We start from the raw sequence: 21,516 nt of genomic DNA on the forward strand, positions 1-21,516 counted from the left end.
AGCTGTCAAAGCAAGTGTCACAGCAGGTTAATGAAATCAGGAAGCGGCTATTACCCAGAGACAATAAGGTTCCACAGGAAGCAGCAGCAGAGAACTTGAATTCCAGACTTCTCTAAGGGTATGTCTACACTACGAAATTAGGTTGAATTTATAGAAGTTGGTTTTTTAGAAATCGTTTTTATATATTCGAGTGTGTCCCCCCCCCCCACAGAAAATGCTCTAAGTGCATTAAGTGCGTTAACTCGGCGGAGTGCTTCCACAGTACCGAGGCAAGCATCAACTTCCGGAGTGTTGCACTGTGGGTAGCTATCCCACAGTTCCCGCAGTCTCTGCTGCCCACTGGAATTCTGGGTTGAGATCCCAATGCCTGATGGGGCTAAAACATTGTCGCGGGTGGTTCTGGGTACATATCTTCAGGCCCCTGTTCCCTCCCTCCCTCCCTCCCTCCCTCCATGAAAGCAGCAGACGACAATCGTTTTGCGCCTTTTTTCTTGAGGAAATGAGACTCAAAAGTTCGCGGTTCTTTTCCTGTCTACCTGGCCAGTGCATCTGAGTTGAGAGTGCTGTCCAGAGCGGTCACAATGGAGCACTCTGGGATAGCTCCCGGAGGCCAATACCGTCGAATTGTGTCCACAGTACCCCAAATTTGACCCGGCAAGGCCGATTTAAGTGCTAATCCACTTGTCAGGGTGGAGTAAGGAAATCGATTTTAAGAGCCCTTTAAGTCGAAAAAAGGGCTTCATCATGTGGACGGGTGCAGGTTTACATTGATTTAACACTGCTAAATTTGACCTAAAGTCCTAGTGTAGACCAGGGCTAATGCACATGCACTTTAGCACACACCTGTATTTACAGGTGATAGATTAGGTGTGTAAAAATCCTGCATGCACACTGACAGAATCTATCACCTGTGTGCATACAAGCAGTGGCCAGGCTGAAACCCAGTGAAAGTCAGGCCCTTAGAAAAGGATTTCATCACTGATGATTCATTCAATACATATTAAGTGACTCCTCTCTAAATCCGGCAGATTAATAGAGCGGACAAATTCCCTTAGCTCAAAGAACAAACATGCCTCAAGTGGGAGGCCTAAACATGCCGAAACAGCTCAAATCGAGGACAAAAGAAACAGAATGCAGCATGATCTCTTACAGGAACAGATTGCTATAAATAATACTAGAAGTACTAAATGACTGAAAATATCTAGGAATATCAAAAAGAAAATCTTTCTGGAGGCCACAGCTCTTGCTCCCACTATATGGAATAGTGTTCATATCGTGAGACTTGTCTGAGGCCCCGGAACAACTGTGCTTAATAAAGCTTGTGCACGTTGGATGTCACAAGCACCATGATCGTAACTGAAGATGCAGCTGGCACACAGATATATGCCAGCACTTTGAATACAGGAAGCACGGTAGGTACTGTCCCCGAGTCAATAAGCAGGAGGTTAGAAGTGTTGATGGGGAAGTTAGTCTGAGATTTATTGGGAACCAGGTTCAAGCACACAGAGTTCTCTGCCTACTGACTGAATGCCCCATGGAGGTGTCAGTTAGAAGATAATATGCTCAGCTGAGGGAGGGAGAGGAAGTGGATATTAAGCCACAATGGGTTAATAAAATAACCCATTCATCTACCTCACGTCCTGGAGACTCTCCCTCAGTGTAAAGAAGGGCTGGATGTAGCTCCTTTTGGAATCTAAAAATGAGGCATCTCAACTCAGCAAAAGGACATTGCCAGAGGGGCACAGATGGTCTCCCCACCCCCAGGTACTGAGCATGCTGCCTCTATAGTACTCTGAGCCTCTGCTGGCTGGAGACAACATCTTGGATTGCTGAGCTCTGTTTGCCACTAGGCTACTGGGCTGGCTCTCACACATCCTTTGTAAATAGGTTTTGTTCCTCAGAAGACCAGCCTTACCAAAACGCTGAGGTATTGGGTTACAACAACCAATGAGTAAAAGCTGATTAACGATAATAGGAGAGCAGTTTGTGTTATTGCAGGAGCTCAGTGGGTGGGACAGCCTTGCTATGAAAGGACTGTGGAACCATTGACAATTCCGGGGTAAGGGATGATTTCTTTTTGCTTCTGACTACAGATGAAGAAACAAGTAGATTTTGGTCAGACAGAAGTCTGGAGCTGGTGCTCTGGGAGACCGTAAGGAAAGGAATTCCTGTAGTCAAGGCCAGAGAAGAGGAAGACACAAATAAGCAGTTTGGCAAAAAAAAGTGGTTTAAGACAGACATAACACAACCATATGGATAGATTAATCTCCTGCAGCAGGGAGTGTGGATTCGGTAGGTGGCACTCTTCTTTCAATCAGAATGAATCAATGCTCTGGAAAGGTGTTCAGGAGCGTTCTGCTGCACAAGTTCTGTCTTTTAGAAGAGATGTAAACAACACAGTCTGACAACTTGAGGCCATTAAAGATCTCATGACACTATTTGTAAGAGGACATAGGGTTTTAGTCCTTGTCAAGTTCCAGATAAGGCAATTAACATTTGCCTTTCCAAATTTCCCCTGCTTTTCCAACTGGATAGTGTATTCTCTTCACTTCCTGTTCTAAAACTGTTAAGCGCTGTTGCTGTGTGGCTGTTACACAACTGCCATGCACCACCCTAGAGGCAGCTGCATATCACATTGTTGCCCTGGGACTATGACAGGTAGTGACAGTCCCTCATTTCTTAACTACCTCTGCCTACCTGCAACAAGGAAAACACTTACAGAAAACTGATCACTGGATGGATAGGCAGTTATTGGGACAAATTTTCAGTGTGTTCAGTGGCACACATCCACTCAGTCGCTTAACAGCTGCATCAGAGCATGTGGAGGATCCTTCTGGATTTTCCCAGAAAGAAGAAACCCCAGTCATCAATGCACATATACAAGCAAGCAAAAAGACTAACCTGAGCATGATCCCATTCATCCGGATTGCTCGCTTCCAGTCCTTCAGGGTTGACTTGCCAGCCAAGTGGACAAACTCTTTGGGACTAATTAGGTGATCATCATACTGCAAAGGGGAGAAATGTAACATGGTGTGACGCAGCAGGAAAAATGCAGACTTGTGCCACATGAGAGGACAGCAATATGTTATACCAGGGTGCATAAACTGTATTTAGCACTGTGCCCAGTGACAGAGCAGAATGACCTTGATGGCCAAGTTTTAATATTATTGTGAAAACCAAAGCTGGGCTCATACCAAAACTCCTGATCTGAAGAACCCCAAAGTTTGATACGACTCTCTGGGCTAGGCCCATCTCTAGTGAAAATCACCCACCAGGATATTGTGATTACACTAAAATATATCCTAATAAGAGCCAAGAGTCTGAACTTTGGCAGAAATTGGTTACAAATTCTTCTCCTAGCTCTGTACATACCACAAAGCATCAGACAGGAAGGCCATACAAGATCCATCCTAATGCGGTTTATGCAAAATATAATTGGCATTATAGTGTTCTGTTCCATACCATGTGCAACTAACACACTATTTTATTTAGCTCTCATCTGCTCCCACTATCAAGCAAACTAGTGACGAAAAACAGATTGTTCCCACCCACCATTAGTATCCAGTCTTCCTACCAGCATGTTGCCCAATGGTCAACCCCACAAAGCACTTCAACAATGACTTGACCAGAAGAGATGCTAAGATTAAGGCTCTTTGGCCACTCAGTTCATAGAATATCAGGGTTGGAAGGGACCTCAGGAGGTCATCTAGTCCAACCCCTTGCTCAAAGCAGGGCCAATCCTCAATTTTTGCCCCAGATCCCTAAATGGCCACCTCATGGATTGAACTCACAACCCTGGGTTTAGCAGGCCAATGCTCAAACCACTGAGCTACCACCCCAAATCTTTGGCCTTTCCAGAGTTAGTTAACAAGCACAATTAGTGTCAACTGCAGCAGCCACTTTTATGATGTGGACATCTGTTACTGGGAACTAGATTGAGACAACCAGCATATTTCATATTGAATAGCCATGTGACATCTTTCCTTCATTACTGACCAGGTGGATTTGAATTGGTGACCTAGGACCCCTTCTGAGCTATACAGTCCTCCTTTAATAAAAATTCTATGGGGAATTCCAGTAGGGATTTGCCACCTCCAGGTCTCTTTTCATTCCCTCCTGTGTTAACAAGTAAATGTGATATTCCCAACTGCTGCATGACATGAAACATCTACCTATAACAGGAACCAGAGTCAAGTGCAAAGAGGAAGCCGATCTCCGGTGGTAGCAGGCAAAACTGATCTGCTCCCGTCTCTACAGTTTGCTTTTTTTTTTTCTTTTTTGGGGGGGGGGGGGGGGAGAGATGGAAAGATCTCTCTCTTCAAGAGGAGGGGGAGTAGACCATCTCGTCAAAAATTCTCTGGCAGTGCAGCCTGAAAGCAGACCCTTCTTAAGGAACAGATTATTGTTTACCATTGATGCCTTACTGTGTTTTCATTCCCAGAACATATGTTTCATGATAAGTGCCCCCGACTCCTCCACTCATTAAGAGTTTTTTCACCCCCAACCATCTGGGGTAGAAAGAGTGGAAACAGGTCAATACTATCTTTACCAAGAAGGTTTGCATCACCGTATCAATTTCTCTTACACTGATCTGATAAAGGGAATGTCTACGTTTTAGAAAACTGCTCAAAAGCAGAGCCAGATTGAAGTTGAAGCTCTAGCCAGAGCTGCTCAGTTTTCTTATGAAGCACTAAGTCACAATAACAGACTGCATGAAGACAATGGTACTCGAAATAGTTCTCTCTCCTTTCCCCTTTAAAGCAGGATCTCAACATAGTTATAACAGAGTCCTGCTTCCTGACACAATCAAAGCCACATATGGATGGAGTTTAGCAAACAGGTAGAGTGATCTACCATAGCAATAGCACTGGAATGCTGGATTTCATTAGCATCTGTGGTCCTTATTCTCCTTTCTGGGCAAGGAGGGTAACCTAAGAGCACACCTCTTATCTTTATACATGTGGTCCTTCCTTAAGGACCTTCAGAGAACTCTGTACCCTCACCTGAACACATTTCACATTAATGCCTGGGCACACGAACTTCCTCCATATCAGGTTGGCTTTACTATCTCCGCAGGTGATGGGATAAACAATCTCAGCCTCCAAGCTGTCCTCCTCTTCAGCCATCTTCACTTCTCACAGGGAATGAGAGGCAGGGATTGGGGCGGGTCAAAAGGAAAATGAGTTACAACTATTGATTACCGTCAAGAGTTAAAGACATTTTGGGACAGAGTTTTAAAGCTTGGGAGCAAAAAGAGAAGGCAGGCAGGAACACCAGGCTCTTCAGACAAATTTTTAGCCAGCCTTCAATACCAAACAGCCAGCTGACCACAGGCAAAATGAGTGCATGCCTATTTTTGCAGGTCCACAAAAGTCAATATGAAAGTTCAGTGGCTGACTGAACATTTGACCCTTTATGTGAATGCAGAAACATTTGAGACAGATGATATAGTCACACACATTATTATGGTGCAACTGTCTATTTTCAAGGTGGTGGGTCTTCCACTGTTCCCAAAGGAGGGCTTATAAGCAGGTAATCATGTCTTTTGCAAAATGAAACACTTGCAAACCCACTTCAACTCAGTTGGTGAATATCTCCTACCTGCCTACACTGGAGTGAAGCCACTGAAGTGAGAGCCACAGGAACATTCCAAGATACAAAAGCATCAGTGTCCAGGCCCGAGCATCAACACTTTATTACAGGAATCAGAGAGTTTTTGGGAGTCACCATTTTTATTACTAGAGTAAGTTCATTAAACTTAATCCAAATAATGAAGAGGCCAGCAAACCCAAGGGAGACTTTCCAGACTAAACTGGTTTATGCCACAGCAGCCCAATTGGCAGAGACATTGTTACAATGTTTGAGTCATAAATTCGTCTTCTGCTTGCTTCTGAAACCTGTAATGCTCTTGTAAACAGACAATCCGATGATCCCATGGCTGAGCTATGGGCAAGACATATAGGCAGCAGATTTAATGGGGAATAAACTCAAGCAATCCCACTCTTAACCAGGAGAGAGCAGCAGTGTGCTAGGAAACCATATCTGCCCACTCTCCCTTTTGGGCCTTCTCACCTTCCTTTTTGTCACATGCAGCTAGGAGGCAGGATTATGGCTCTACTGTTCTGTTTCCTTGAGCAAATGACAGCTACAGTGATGCCTGCAGAAAACGTGTGAAACCATGATCTGATCCTGAAGCTGTCAGTCTGCCTACTCTGCAAGGAGGCTCCTGGGCACTCACTGGCAGTGCGGTGTGCTCCCAGGCAGCTGAGCTAGGCAGACCTGCAACACTCAAACTCTCAAGCAGCAGGACTGCTGATGCTGCAAAGCTGCCCCGAGGAAGGCTGCAGTAAAGGCCAATGCAGTACACTGAACCTACCTAAAACAGCTTCTTTCAGGTGTGTGGAAGCTGTGAAGGCAGCAGCGGCTGCAGCAGCTGCATTTTCAGTCTCCAGGGTGTCTTCATTTAGGTCGCCACTGGGAAAAGAGTTGGAGATGAAAAATTAAGGAAGTTAGATGAATCATTCCCATTTCTGATCTCTGGAGCGAGTGCTGTTTCGAAGATCACTTGTAAAAACACTTTGGTGTGAGCCAAAAGATGTCCCCATAATCCCTAGAAATGCAGATCTCTTTCCTTAAGAAAGTATCCATTGGCAAAAGGTATGTTATCATTTCCTCACTTTATATTGCAGCCTGATGTTGCTAACTCCAGCCCAGTACAATAACACTTGTGTGATCTCTGTGCTGCAATTTCCTGATGCGCTCATAGGAAGCTGGCTATTTTCCTTCGCCAGCACAATGGAAATCAAAATCAGACTGTTGCCAGTCACTGGCAGCCTCTTTTAAGAAGATTCCCAAAGGCAGCAAGTGGGCAACAATCCTCAGCTGGCTGGAGGATGGACTAGATGACCTAATAGGTCTTATTTTCCATCTCCAACTTCTATGGTTCTATGCTTCTTAGCAATAGGACCCGAGAGGGTTGGAAGAATAGTACAGTATTTCATTCAAGCTTTTACCCCAATATAGGTTAGGCAAAACAAAGAGGAAAAATTAACAGACTGCCTGGAAACAGGATTATATTACCTTTGTTTCTGAACTTGAGTGAATCTTGGTGACGTTGAAAAAATGTGGCAGCAGCATGGTGTGGCATGTCAAAAGTATCCAGTGTGATCAGCACCTAGAGGAGCTGATCATTCTGAATTGATGTATAGACATTTGGCATGTCATTGTGAACCTTCTCAATGTTAAAAGCTAGCAGTTCATACTGAATGGGAAAAGGAGAAGGGGCAAAACAAACATATAGAGGCCCCATCTACACAAGACTTTTAACCATGTTCTGGAAAACCGTGCTTAAGCATGTTTTAAACATGGTTGTCTGGGTTATAACTAGGTCTGCCAGCTGATGAATGAGAGCAAATTATGTCCAGTTACCGTGTGTAATGTGTTTTATCCCAGGGGGAGAGTGAGGCTAGAAGGACTCTAAACGTGGATTGAATGCAGTTTGATCCTGTCCATGTTGACAATATGAAAGGGCATGAATCCATACACCCAGTGAACATAGGGATCCCAAACCATGAATTTCTGCAAAATTTGTTTTAAATTAAGTTTCTAGACCTTATGGTTTCAAGATAATTCTGCAAACGTGAACCAAATGCAAACCAAGGCAGTGCTGCTTCCTGAGTCTGGACCCAGACAGCTCCAGTGCCTCTGCTGCTGCTCAGTAACTTTGGCCATACTTCAGAGAGAAATAAATAAAACTCCGGCCAGTTTCACTTCTTGTTTTCAAAAACTTGCTGTGCAACTGTCAAGGGCCATGTCAGTGTCACACTGCTGCTGCTGGGGAATGGTTTATGCAGCAGCAGAGACAGGAACTATAATTACTCACAGGGTAGAAGGATCCAGGAAATGGAGACCTGAGGAAGGAGTAGTGAGACCTGCCCTGCTTGCAACAACGAAAAGGCTCTGGAGGAGTAAAAAACCAGGAAGCTCCTCTTTACTCCAACAGTAAGAGGAAGGCATATCTTTCATTTTAGCCACTAACCAGACACTGATATGGGGTCAGCACCCTGGTAGAAATCCCACCTAGCTGGTGGAGGAGGAGGCAGGAGATGCTGGGCTTCTAACTAAAGTGTTCCACCTGGATCTCACAAGTGGGGCCACCCCTCTTCATGCCATGTCCTGGCACACAAATTAGTTAAACTATGGTCGGCCTGATTGTTAAACATGGTGAAGATAGGACTGGAAGAGAATGAAGTGTGTGTGCACATGCTGGAAAGGGAATACTCATACATCGTGCTTTAAGAAAAAAGGGCTAAAACAAATCTGACAGTTATGATTTCAGAACACAGCATGCACATGGGTGATGCGCAGAAATTATCTTACAATGCACATTGGTATTTGGGGATAAATCTAAAGACCTACAGAGTAGCTCATGTCATTGCTGTCCCTCCCCATTCCTCCCAGTCACTTTGATTTCTGCTCTAAGTAGGAGTTGCTAGCCTCAGCTTAATACCTTCCTCTCCATGCCTGGAATACCTGCACTCGCTGTGATGATGGAAGTCAGAGCCCCTGCTAGGTTTCAGTTTGCTCATGCATCACTGGAGAATTACAGGGACATGTTTAATTCTCTCTACTGGATACTTAGGCCTTGTCTAACTACAGAGTTTTGTTGAGAAAAGGCAGCTTTTGTCGACAAACCAGTGAACATGTACACAATGCAATGCAACTTTTGTCAGCAAAAATGCTGTTTCGTCGACAAAATAAAAAACACCCAGACGAGAGACATAAGGCTTTCTGTGCAAAATTTTTGTTGACAAAGTGCCAGTGTAGACACCATGCTTGATTTTATCACTCTACTTGGCCTCCAGGAGGTGTCCCACAATGCTCAATCTGACTGCTCTGGTCACCGGTTTGAACTCAACTGCTCTGCAGCCAGATAAACAACCCTGCCCCTCTGCATTAGAAGCCCCGGGAATTATTGAAATTCCAGTTCTTGTTGGCTCGCAGTGGAGAGGTCTCATCGCATCTTTCCATGGAACCATGGCAGGTTATCGCAGCAAATGCTCTCCCACTTGGACCACTGCAGAGCTGCTGGATCTGATCAGTATACGGGGAGAGGAGGCTGGGCAGTCCCAGCTGTACTTGAGATGTAGGAATTTTGATACTTACAGGTAGATCTGTCAAGGCTTGTGTAAAAAGGGATATGATCCACAAGCTGCAGTGCAAAGCCAAAATAAAGGAGCTGAGGCAGGTGTACCATAAGGCAAGGGAGGCAAATCGTCGCTCCGGTGCTGCACCTAAGACCTGCCAGTTCTATAAGAATCATAGAATCATAGAATATCAGGGTTGGAAGGGACCCCAGAAGGTCATCTAGTCCAACCCCCTGCTCGAAGCAGGACCAATTCCCAGTTAAATCATCCCAGCCAGGGCTTTGTCAAGCCTGACCTTAAAAACCTCTAAGGAAGGAGATTCTACCACCTCCCTAGGTAACGCATTCCAGTGTTTCACCACCCTCTTAGTGAAAAAGTTTTTCCTAATATCCAATCTAAACCTCCCCCATTGCAACTTGAGACCATTACTCCTCGTTCTGTCATCTGCTACCATTGAGAACAGTCTAGAGCCATCCTCTTTGGAACCCCCTTTCAGGTAGTTGAAAGCAGCTATCAAATCCCCCCTCATTCTTCTCTTCTGCAGACTAAACAATCCCAGCTCCCTCAGCCTCTCTTCATAAGTCATGTGCTCTAGACCCCTAATCATTTTTGTTGCCCTTCGCTGGACTCTCTCCAATTTATCCACATCCTTCTTGTAGTGTGGGGCCCAAAACTGGACACAGTACTCCAGATGAGGCCTCACCAGTGTCGAATAGAGGGGAACGATCACATCCCTCGATCTGCTGGCTATGCCCCTACTTATACATCCCAAAATGCCATTGGCCTTCTTGGCAACAAGGGCACACTGTTGACTCATATCCAGCTTCTCGTCCACTGTCACCCCTAGGTCCTTTTCCGCAGAACTGCTGCCTAGCCATTCGGTCCCTAGTCTGTAGCGGTGCATTGGATTCTTCCATCCTAAGTGCAGGACCCTGCACTTATCCTTATTGAACCTCATCAGATTTCTTTTGGCCCAATCCTCCAATTTGTCTAGGTCCTTCTGTATCCTATCCCTCCCCTCCAGCGTATCTACCACTCCTCCCAGTTTAGTATCATCTGCAAATTTGCTGAGAGTGCAATCCACACCATCCTCCAGATCATTTATGAAGATATTGAACAAAACCGGCCCCAGGACCGACCCCTGGGGCACTCCACTTGACACCGGCTGCCAACTAGACATGGAGCCATTTATCACTACCCGTTGAGCCCGACAATCTAGCCAGCTTTCTACCCACCTTATAGTGCATTCATCTAGCCCATACTTCCTTAACTTGCTGACAAGAATACTGTGGGAGACCGTGTCAAAAGCTTTGCTAAAGTCAAGAAACAATACATCCACTGCTTTCCCTTCATCCACAGAACCAGTAATCTCATCATAAAAGGCGATTAGATTAGTCAGGCATGACCTTCCCTTGGTGAATCCATGCTGACTGTTCCTGATCACTTTCCTCTCATGTAAGTGCTTCAGGATTGATTCTTTGAGGACCTGCTCCATGATTTTTCCAGGGACTGAGGTGAGGCTGACCGGCCTGTAGTTCCCAGGATCCTCCTTCTTCCCTTTTTTAAAGATTGGCACTACATAAGGAGCTGTATACTATCATCGGTGGCGACCCCACCTCCACCGCCAAGAGCCCTGTGGCTACTTTGGAGGGAACGGAGGCAGCGGAAAGAGAACCTAGCCCAGAAGACAAAGTCATTGATGAAGAGGTGGAGTTAGATGATGATGTGGCACTCCCGGCAGGGTTGCCTGGTGGGGCAGGCATCCAGGAACTGTTCAGCACTCTGGAGTTGTCTAGCCAGTCTCAACAGTTGCTCTCCAGCGAGCAAGAAGCAGGAGAGGAGATGCCTGGTAAGTGGCTTTGGTTTCTGTAGTGCAGAGGTGGGTTCAGGGTTTAGAAATGTGGGAGGCTGGCTGTGTTTCTGTGTGCTGGACATTTCCCCATGCAGCTAATCATTACGGCAGAACAGGAAGTTGATGCACACTGAGGTCTCACAGGAATCCCACAGAGAGATCTCTAGGAAAGATTCCTGGAAGTACTCGGCAATCCTCTGCTGAAAGTTCCTTGGTAGCTTTGTTCCTTCCCCCGTTGTAGGAAACTTTCCCGCGTCATTTGGCAATCAATCACTTATGCAGGGACCAAAGTGGCACGCAGGCAAGCAGCATAGGGACCAGGGTGGAAGCCACAAGCGTGTAGTAGATGTACCCTCTCTTCCCTGCTTACCTTCAGGAATGGCATATCTGCTACAATGACCCTCACCTGTGGAAAAGTGTGGGAGAATTTTGAATTTTTTCCCTAGTTGGCTGCACCGCAACCCTTGCGGAGCACTCTTTTCCCCATGTAGAGTGCCGCCCAGCCAACATTCACCATGCTTTGGGTGTTTGCCAAGATATGTGCTTGCCAAGGGTCAGTGAGAAAGTGACTGTAAAGTTACCAGAGGTGTATTTTACTGAAATGTTTCAATGCTGTGCGTGAACTTAACAATCATGCTTCTGTGCATTGTTCCTTGTGCTTTGGCAGATGTGGCCTTCAGGAACACCCCACACATACCGGCCGAGCGTCTCCACCAGATAAGAAAGCGCCCAAGACGGAGCAAAGACGACATGTTCCGGGAGGTACTGCACTTCTCCAATGCAGAGAAAAGGGAATGCAAGGCATTGAGGGAAGTGGAAAGGGAGGACAGAAAATAAAATCAGGAGTTTGTAAAGGATGTTACTGAGCAGATGATTAAAGTCATGAAGGAGCAAACACAGATGCTGAAGTCCCTAATAATGCTGCAGACTGAGCAGATGCATGCCCACCCTCCCCTGCAGCACGTTCAGAACTTGTTTACATGTCCCCACAAACGCTGCTCGCACAGTCCTTTCTGAGAGGTCTCTGTTTCCCCTTCACTCCACCTCCTTGGACAACTTTCAAAATGATAGCTGGACATACACACAGCTCTGAAAGTCTGCCTTTCCCTGGTACCTCCTTTCCCACCAAGCCCCTTTCTGTGTGTTTGTGTGTTGTTTATTAAAAGCAAAGTTTTTGAACAGTCACTCATCTTTATTTGTTTCCTACAAATTGAGATAGTAGGCACTACCAATACACAGGCAGTGTAATCATTTGCTTACTGGAATGTAAGGCCCCAAATGTCACCATTGCTTCTTAGGAAAACTACATGTAATGTAACACTGCAGCACCAATCACAGAGATATACATTACTGGTTCTCATTTGAAAGCGTTGCCTCAAAGCCTCCCTGATTTGAATTGCCCCACTCTGGGCCCCTCTGATAGCCCTGGTATCTGGCTGCTCAAAATCAACAGCCAAGTGGTCTGCCTCAAATACTCCACCCCCAGCAAACCTTTCACCCTTAGCTTCACAAAAATTATGCAATGTACAACACACGGCTATGACCATGGGAATATTATCCTTATTGAGGTCTAACCTACCATAAAGGCATCGCCAGCGCGCCTTTAATCTGCCAAAGGCACATTCCACTGTCATCCAGCACCTACTCAGCCTGTGGTTGAACTGCTCCTTGCTGCTGTCCAGGTCCCCCTGTAAGGTTTCATGAGCTATGGCTGTAAGGGGTAGGCTAGGTCTCCCAGGATCACTATGAGCATTAACCATCCCCCACTGTAATCTTCTGGTCTGGAAAGAAAGTCCCCGCTTGTAGCTTTTTATACAGGCCAATGTTCTTGAAGTTGTATGCGTCATGCACCTTCCCGGACCACCACGCGTTGATATCAGCAAAACGCCCACGGTGATCCACAAGGGCCTGCAACACCATGGAGAAATACCCCTTCCTATTGATGTACTCCATCACAAAGTGGTCTGATGCCAAAATTGGAATACGTGTGCCATTTATTGCCTGTCTAGTTAGGGAAACCCATTTCTGCAAAGCCATCCACTATTTCACACACATTTACCAGAGTCATGGTCCTTTGTAGCAGGATGCGATTAACTGCTCTATACACTTGCATTAACACAGCCCCAACGGTTGACTTCCTGACTCCAAATTGATTCACAACCGACCGGTAGCAGTCTGGAGTCTCCAGCTTCCACACAGCGATTGCCATGCACTTCTCTACCAATAGGGCAGGTCTCAATCTGGTGTCCTTGTACCATAGTGCTGCGGCGAGCTCCACACACAGTTCCAGGAAGTTGGCTTTCCACAGCCAAAAGTTCTGTAGCCACTGCTCGTCATCCCAGACATGCATGACGATATGATACCACCATTCAGTGCTTGTTTCCTGAGCCCAAAAAGCGACGGTTTACCCTCTGCAGCTGTTCTGTGAAAGCCAAAGCAATCTAAAGTTGCTCTTATCCATGTCACACAGCATGTCAGGCAACTGGGAGTCTTCTTCAGTTAGGAACTTCATGATTAACTGCGCTGCCTTCGCGATGTCTTCATGACAGTTATCAGAGCATAGGAGAGCAGTGCAGGATCCATCTCCTCTCACAAAGATGCTGGGGTGCACAGCAAACAAGGGCCGTTGAAAAATGCTGCGAAAGAAAGCTGGAAGCCTATGGAATGCTGGGGCAGAAAGCAATGCGTCATGGGATATTGAGCCAGGTTCCCAAGATGCGCCGCGATCTGCTCTGCCTTCCCACAACACCTAGCAGCAGAAGGTGTTGAGCTGGACTGTGCGATAGGTACCCACAGTGCATTGCTCATACTGTCGATGACAGTGCCCAAACTGTGGATACGCTCTGCCGACAAAGGGAGCAAGTGTGAACGTGACATACAGATTTTTATTATAGCAATTTTTGAGTATCGACATCACTTTTGTCGACAAAACTCTGTAGTGTAAACCAGGCCTAACTTCTCCCTTGTTTCTTTTTTGCAACTGAAAATGTTTTACTAAAGATCTGTGAACAAACCAAATCAACCCATGAATACAGATGTGCATTTTATAGCATCTCTGTGTACCCCATAGTTCAGGCTGCCTGGCATCCGATGAAATGAGCTGTAGCTCATGAAAGCTTATGCTCAAATAAATTTTGTTAGTCTCTAAGGTGCCACAAGTCCTCCTTTTCTTTTTGTGGATACAGACTAACACAACTGCTACTCTGAAACCTATACATATAGTATAAGCCACTGCAGCCATAGGCAGACAGCTAATTAAAGACACTATATCAAAGTGTTCCTCTACTTCCTGCCTTGTACTACTGGCTCGCCCTGTCTTTCAGTGCTTGCTAATGGAAGGAGAGACAGAAAACTGGCTCTGCATGGCTTTCCTATCCTCCCAGTTAGTTCCTGGCTTGCAGCAGCTTAATCTGCAGAGTACATGCAAAATAGACTATTTAAAGAGAAGAAATTTTAAAAATATACACAAATGTGAAATATATTTAGGCTACTTTGGACTGTAAATATTTCTTCTTTACACTCAGGGGATGCTGTTGCAATCTTAGCTAGCACAGAACACTGATGCTATATGTGTTAATCTTTCACAGAAGATTCCCATGCAAGAAAGCAAGGGCATGCTGGCCACTTGATAGAGAACATCTCTGGCTATCTGTGTGCATAGCCATCTCTACTGGATTTTAAAGACCTGCATTTGGATTTTCTAGCAAACAGGCCCAGTGTAATTACCGCAGCACATTCTCTCCACCTCTCTGAAGTCCTGAGGTGGGGAAGGGAGAAAGAGAAAATAATAGTTAACAAATTTCCTGACACTTCAGCAGTTTCACTCTGTATAAACTGGGTGTGCTAAGCAGGAGTTTATGGAGGATGTAAATCTAAAGTCTGGCCTGCTCTGATAAAGAGGGGGAGGAGGGCAGGATTGAAGTGACTGACTGAATGATTCATTGGCTGATTACATAAGACAGTGCTAGGGTACACAGGAAAGTCAAGTTCAGGAGCTACCGGTTTTTCCCTTCTGACTTTTCAGCAGATGACTGTAGGGTAGAACTACAGTGTCAAGAATCAGGTTTCAGAGTAGCAGCCGTGTTAGTCTGTATTCGCAAAAAGAAAAGGAGTACTTGTGGCACCTTAGAGACTAACCAATTTATTTGAGCATAAGCTTTCGTGAGCCACAGCTCACTTCATCGGATGCAAGAAATTGTCAAGAAGCGTCAAGAAATTGCTCTTCCTTCCAGCCACAGGACTAGTATCTTGTTCACACAGATCAGGGGCAGCTATAATGTGGAGATAAGGGATCTTGTGTGGGAGGCATCTCAGAATCATGAGGTAGATGAAAACTCCTAGGATTTCAGAGTTCCTGCTTTGGACAAGTAACAGCACAGGAGAGGAGGAAATAGGATATTCTGATACACGGGTCTCTCAATCTCTCCTGTTGAAGCTGTTCCACTGTGTATAAATAATTAGTCAATGGAGTAGGGAACTACACAAAAATGACGATGCTAGTTAGGTAGGAATTAAAAAGAGCAGTCACAAGGGTCAAATGCCTGCATGCAGCATGGAGACTACTTAAAAACACCACAAGAGAGGCTCAGACTAAAAGTATACCCCAAATCAAAAAAGACAGCAGGAAGAACAAAATCATGCCACCAAGGCTAAACAAAAGAGCAATGGAAGCCATTAGATGCAAAAATGCATCACTTAAAATTTGGTCATCAAATCCTAATGAAGAAAATAGGAAGGAACACAAACTCTGGCTAGTAAGTTGTAAAAGTATAATACGGCAGGCCAAGAAAGAATTTGAGAAGCAACTTGCTAAAGACGCAAAAGCTAACGGTACATAAGAAGCAGGAAGCCTACCAAACAGGCAGTGCAACCACTAGATGACAAACGTGTTAAAAAGAGCACTACTTAAGGAAGACAAGGTCATTGCAGAGAAGCAAAATGAATTATTTGCATCGGTCTTCACTGCCAAGCATGTGGGGGAGATACTCTCAGAGGTATTCTTTTGGGGGGACAAATCTGCAGTACTGTCCCAAATTGATGTGTCAATATAGGAGGTTTTAGAACAAACTGTTAAATTAAACAGTAATAAGTCACCACCAGATGGTATTCACCCAAGAGTTCTGAAGGAACTCAAATATGAAATTGCAGAACTAAGTGTAGTATGTAACCTATGACTGAAATCAGCTCCTCTACCAAATGACTAGAAGGTAGCTAATGTAATGCTGATTTTTAAAACGGACTCCAGAGAAGATCCTGGAAATTACAGGCTGGTAAACCTAACTTCAGTACTGACAAATTGGCAGAAACTTTTTAAAAAACAAAAACCCAGAATTATCATAGACACATAGATAAACACGATTTATTGGGGAAACAGTCAACACAGATTTTGTAAAGGGAAATCATGCCTCACCAATCTATTAGAATTCTTTGAGGGAATCAACAAGCATTTGGATATGGGTAAGCTAGTCAATATAATGTACTTGGATTTTCAGAAAGCCTTTGACAAGGTCCCTCACCAAAGACCCTTAAAGCAAATTAAGTAGCCACTGGATAAATAGAAAGTCCTCTCATGAACTGGTTGAAAGACAGGACACAACGGGTAGGAATGGAGAGAGCTGCACAGTGGGGTCCCCCCCTTAGGGATCTGTAACTGGGACCTGTGCTGTTCAACATACTCATTAATGATTTGGAAAAGGGGGGTGGAACAGTGAAGTAGCAAAGTTTACGGACAGTAAAAAATTATTCAAGATAGTTAAGGCCAAAAGCAGACTGCAAGGAGTTACAGAAAGATCTCAAAAAACTGGGTGACTGGGCAACAAAATGATTAAATTCAACATTGATAAATGCACATTGGAAAAAATAATCCCAACTACACATATTGAATGGTGGGTTCTAAATTAGCTTTTATTACCCAAGGAACAGATCTTGGACTCAATGTGGATAGTTTTCTGAAAACTTCCACTCAGTGTGCAGCAGCAGTCAAAAAGGCTAACAGTATGTCAGGAACTATTAGGAAACAGATAGAAAAGGAGGCAAAAAATGTAATAATGCCACTATATAAATACATGGTTCCTGAATACTGTGTCCAGCTCTGGTCTCCCCATTTAAGAAAGGATATAATGGAAATGAAGAAGGGCAACAAAGATGATCCAGGATAAGGAATGACTTGCATACAAGGAGAAACTAAAAAGATTAAGGCTGTGCACCTTAGAAAAGAGATTACTAAGGGCGGATACACAGAGGTCTAGAAAACCATGAATGGTGTGGAAAGAGTGAAAAGGGAAGTGTTATTTACCCTTTCCCACAATACAAAAACCAGTTGTCACCTGATGAAATTAATAGGGGGAGTACGTTTAATACAGAAAAAAGACGAAATACTTTTTGACACAATGTACAACTAGCCTGTGGAACTCATTGACATGGGATGTTATGATGGCTAAAAGTATAACAGGGTTCAAAAAAACTGGATAACATCATGGAGAATGGGTCCATCAAAGGCTATTAGCCAAAATGGTCAGGGAGACAACCTGGTGCTCAGAGTGGACCCTGAGCAGGAGTGGAAGACAGGGATGAATTGCTCCATAATTGCCCTGTTCTGTACTCTCCCTCTGAAGCTCTGCTACAGGCTACTGTCAGAGACAAGATACTGGACAAGATGGACCATTGTCTGACCCAGTATGGCAGCTCTTATGACATGAACCTGGTCATGTCATGAACTGGATATGAACTCACTCCCAGGTGAGTGCCCTAACCACTAGGCAATAGAGTCACTCAGTCTCTCTCTGGCCCTATGACTATTTAATTATTTATACTCAGTGGAATAGCTTCAACAGGAAAGAGCCCCACATCAGAATATTCTGTAGCTCAGTGGTTAGGCCACTTACCTGCTGAGGGAGACCCAGATTCAAATCTCTTGTTCACATCAGGTAAAGTGGGGAATGGAACTTGGGTCTCGCACATTTGTAGGAGAGTGGCCTGACCACTTATAAAGGAGGTGCACACACCCCACAAATTATTCACCCAACTCAATCCCTGACAACCTACATCAACAATTCACTGGCCCAAATAATTTTGACGATGACCTGCTGCAGAACATGCTTATTCTGTCTGTATCGGACTGTCACATGCATGTTCAGCATGAAGGATCGTTTTAAGTCAAGTCATGCTCCAAGCCTCACCCACATATACATTTCACTTCCAAGGTAGTGCTGTGCTTTTCTGAAGTCTTGCTAGGCATATGGCAGGCCTGCAAACCTGCAGAGTCAGAACTGCAGATGCTGAGCTGACACATACAGGGAAGACTGTTCGAGGAGTAAGAGTCTAACACCAGGGAAGAAAGGAATAATTGTAATTCAATAAGTCAAGTTTGCCACAGGATTCCTTCCCAGCAATTTGTTAAATTCATCTAGGGGAACAGCCAAAGTACCATTTTAGTTGGACCTGCCTTGTGGTGGTTGCAAAAGAGAGACAGATCTATCTCTTACATACAGAACACCAATACACCATGGACCTCATTCAGATCTCTCTCACATGGGTGTAAATTAGAAACAAAAACCAGTGTATGCGAGAGAAGAGTCAGGTTCTATACCTTCTATTACCTTTAGCGATTACTTTTGGCAGGGAAAACTAATCCAGCTGCATCTTAAATCCCAACCTCTAATAACCTTCAACAGGCTTTGAAACAATAACTCATGACACTGTTGAGGCGCCTATAAAATGATATTTTTCCCAAAGAGGTTTAACTGGAAGAAAAAAGGCACTTGAAATGGAATATACCAATTTTCCTTCTCTGCTTTGCCACACCCCTTTCTCCCCCATCTCTGTTCCCCTGTGCAGATGCAGGACAGTTGTGTACCTCAGCAGACAGAGGTGGGTGGGATGGGAGAGTACTCAAATAAGTTTCTCCAGTTACAACAGCATGTCCCACCACCAAACAAGTATTTGCATTAGGTGGTTGTCATGACAAAGCTGTGGGAGGCAGCCGCTGCTCACATTTCATCAGATAGGATCATTCAAGCTTCTCTCCAGAAGGAGCCATAAACCAGAGGAGGGAAAAACAGTAAATGGCAGCAGACTTCCCAATCTATTTCAAACAAGAGATTGTTTTGGTCAAAGAAATCTGTTTGGAGCCAGTTGTCAATATGAAAATGGATTTCCTGCCTACTGAAAATCCAGCAGCTCTGGAAGCACCAACATGTATACATGCTCTGGGTATAAGCCAGGGAAGTGCCAAGGAAAATTCAACCAAATAACACGAACAGCCCTTCACTACTTAGAACTTCTGTGTATAAACAGGCCATTTTCATTTTGTGAACACAAAGAGTTAGCCAATCTAGGAAAGTCTAGGAAAATAAGGAACGAACACAAACCAGGCAGTACAGTATCTAGAGTATCAACTTAAAAACTGATTTCAAACATGAGAAAAAACTATATTTTACAGCCATTCCAAGTTCACTGTTACGTAGGATTTTGAGAAGCACAACTCTGTTCTATATCTAGGTAGTGTTTTTGCTAAGGGCCTATTAGTAATTACCCTGGCGCTGCTGAAAATTACAGAAAGAAGGTCCCTGCAGAATGCTGCTAAAATCCTGGACCCAAAAATACACATTGCGAACAAAAGATTTTGCTATATCACAATATGAAAACAGTTGTGGATCAATTTCCTGACATGGGCACACGGTTTAGTGAATAAAACACTGATTTAGTCAAACATATAATGTTTGAGCAAAAGACTCAGCAAACATATAATGTTTCCACAGTACAGCAGATGGAACTAGTGGTCAATTAAATGCTGCTCAAGAGAAGGCCCTCTCTCCCTACCTTATTACTTTGTATGTCTTAGCAAGTAAGCATAAGGGTGATTCAAGGAGAAAATCCACTGGAGTCCTCTGCACTGTTCCTAATATGAGAAGGGACACTGTGACACCTATTTGATGTCAGCAAAATGCTGGGAGGTGAGAGTGTGGGATTGCAAAAGGATCTCCTCACATGATTTCATGGAGAGGAGAGTGCTGTACCCTGTATTCTTTCCCCACTCACCCAAGGAAAACAGCAACATTTACTTTAACTTTTTTTGCTTTAATTTAAAGCCATTTGTCCATCTTGAATGTTTGGGAGGAGATATCCCCCTTTGCTTCAGGGCCTGTCTGCATTACAGTTTAAGACATTCCAACAACTAACAGTTTCCATGGCCAGTGTGGACATGAATGCATCACACTCCCCTCAACCAAGAACTGTGTTTTGAAACCTCGCTTTAGTCTCCATCTGTGCTACAAAAATGAAAGAGCTTAACAACAGTGATTAAACTCTACTGTACCAGAACCAAGCTATAATACAGTTTAGTACAGCATGTATGGATAAGACCAACCAAACTCAAAAAATCAAAGCATTAGCTCAAGCAGAAGCCTAGTTTAGTCTTTGCAGCAATTCCTACAATATCAGGCAATTTGGTTGTCCCCTGACCCAGATACAACATGGTTTGGGCCTGCAGGGTAGACAAAACCAAAGTGATTTTTACCATGGCCCTGAGGCTCATGTCAGGTCAGCCAAAATCCAGGATTGTAGCAGAATATGGTTAAACCCTATTTGGGAACAGTGTATGCTACAAAACCAAACCATGTTTTAACAATGTCAGTGTTGTAACAGAAGTTCCTTCAACATAGTAAAAACTACAGTGTAGACAAGACACTCAGCTAAAGCCTAGTTTTAACCCAACTTGGCCACTCCAAAATTTAACAGCTGCTGGTAAACCCTGTTTTCCTGGCTACATATACTTGGCCACAGATAATCAGGAAGGGGATATGGGGATTATTAATCTAACTCTACTTGGTTAGCATGGTATCCAAGGTGGTGGGGGAAATCTTGGTCCTCCCTTGTCAAGGAACAAGTCAAACAACCACAGCACAGGCAGGATCATAAGGGACTGACTCTCACTCCTACTCTGAACCCTGTATTTCACAGGTATTTGATGTCTGCTTGGGTTGAATATTAAAGCCCCAACCTCCATGTCACTTCTATTGCATATGGTGAAACCATTTCTTACCCATGTTGAGACAAGTTTGTGGTCACTAGCACAGTTTTCACTTCTTCCACACCACTGCCATCAACCACATTGTCAGGTGTCGTTACCACGACCACCTCCTCCATGTGAACGCTCACATCTGGGGTTGCCATGGTTAGGCAGGAGAGCACAAATATCACCAGCTGCGTGGAGAGGTCCCTCCGTGAACTGGTTTCCTGTCAAAAAAGAAAGACCAAAAATGTGATACATGAGAAGATTCTCACTAGTAAAAATGGCTAGAAAGAGAAGAACCAACACAGAACAGGATCAAGGCCTTCTCAAGGATTTCACAGGTAAATCCTGCATCTCAAATAAAATATTAGTAATTCCCATCCCACTGGTTCCATCTTGAAAACAGTCTAAGTGAAGAATATAAGAACCATAAGATGAGATATTGGAAAACGTACCAAGTCTATGCATAGGAACCCAAATACCTTAGTATTGGGTGTAGGATTTTA

At 44.3% G+C, this 21,516-nt stretch overlaps 1 protein-coding gene across 3 annotated transcripts in view; it reads right to left on the bottom strand.

Annotated features, from left to right (window-relative positions):
* The window catches only part of GMEB2 (glucocorticoid modulatory element binding protein 2), a 39,606-nt gene that overhangs the window by 8,072 nt on the left and 10,018 nt on the right, over nt 1-21,516 (bottom strand). For 2 of the 3 annotated variants that reach the window (XM_074970302.1, XM_074970301.1), the window contains exons 2-5: nt 21,041-21,234; nt 6,377-6,474; nt 5,004-5,131; nt 2,902-3,005 (exon numbers count right to left, since the gene is read on the bottom strand). In XM_074970302.1, the coding sequence (XP_074826403.1) occupies nt 2,902-3,005; nt 5,004-5,131; nt 6,377-6,474; nt 21,041-21,171 (461 nt within the window). In that variant the 5' untranslated portion in view covers nt 21,172-21,234. Of the gene's footprint in view, nt 1-2,901; nt 3,006-5,003; nt 5,132-6,376; nt 6,475-21,040; nt 21,235-21,516 lie in introns of those variants that run through there. The other variant, XM_074970304.1, reaches the window with a different exon arrangement.

Source organism: Natator depressus, chromosome 13 (assembly GCF_965152275.1).
Source record: "Natator depressus isolate rNatDep1 chromosome 13, rNatDep2.hap1, whole genome shotgun sequence".
Taxonomy (NCBI): Eukaryota; Metazoa; Chordata; order Testudines; family Cheloniidae; genus Natator; species Natator depressus.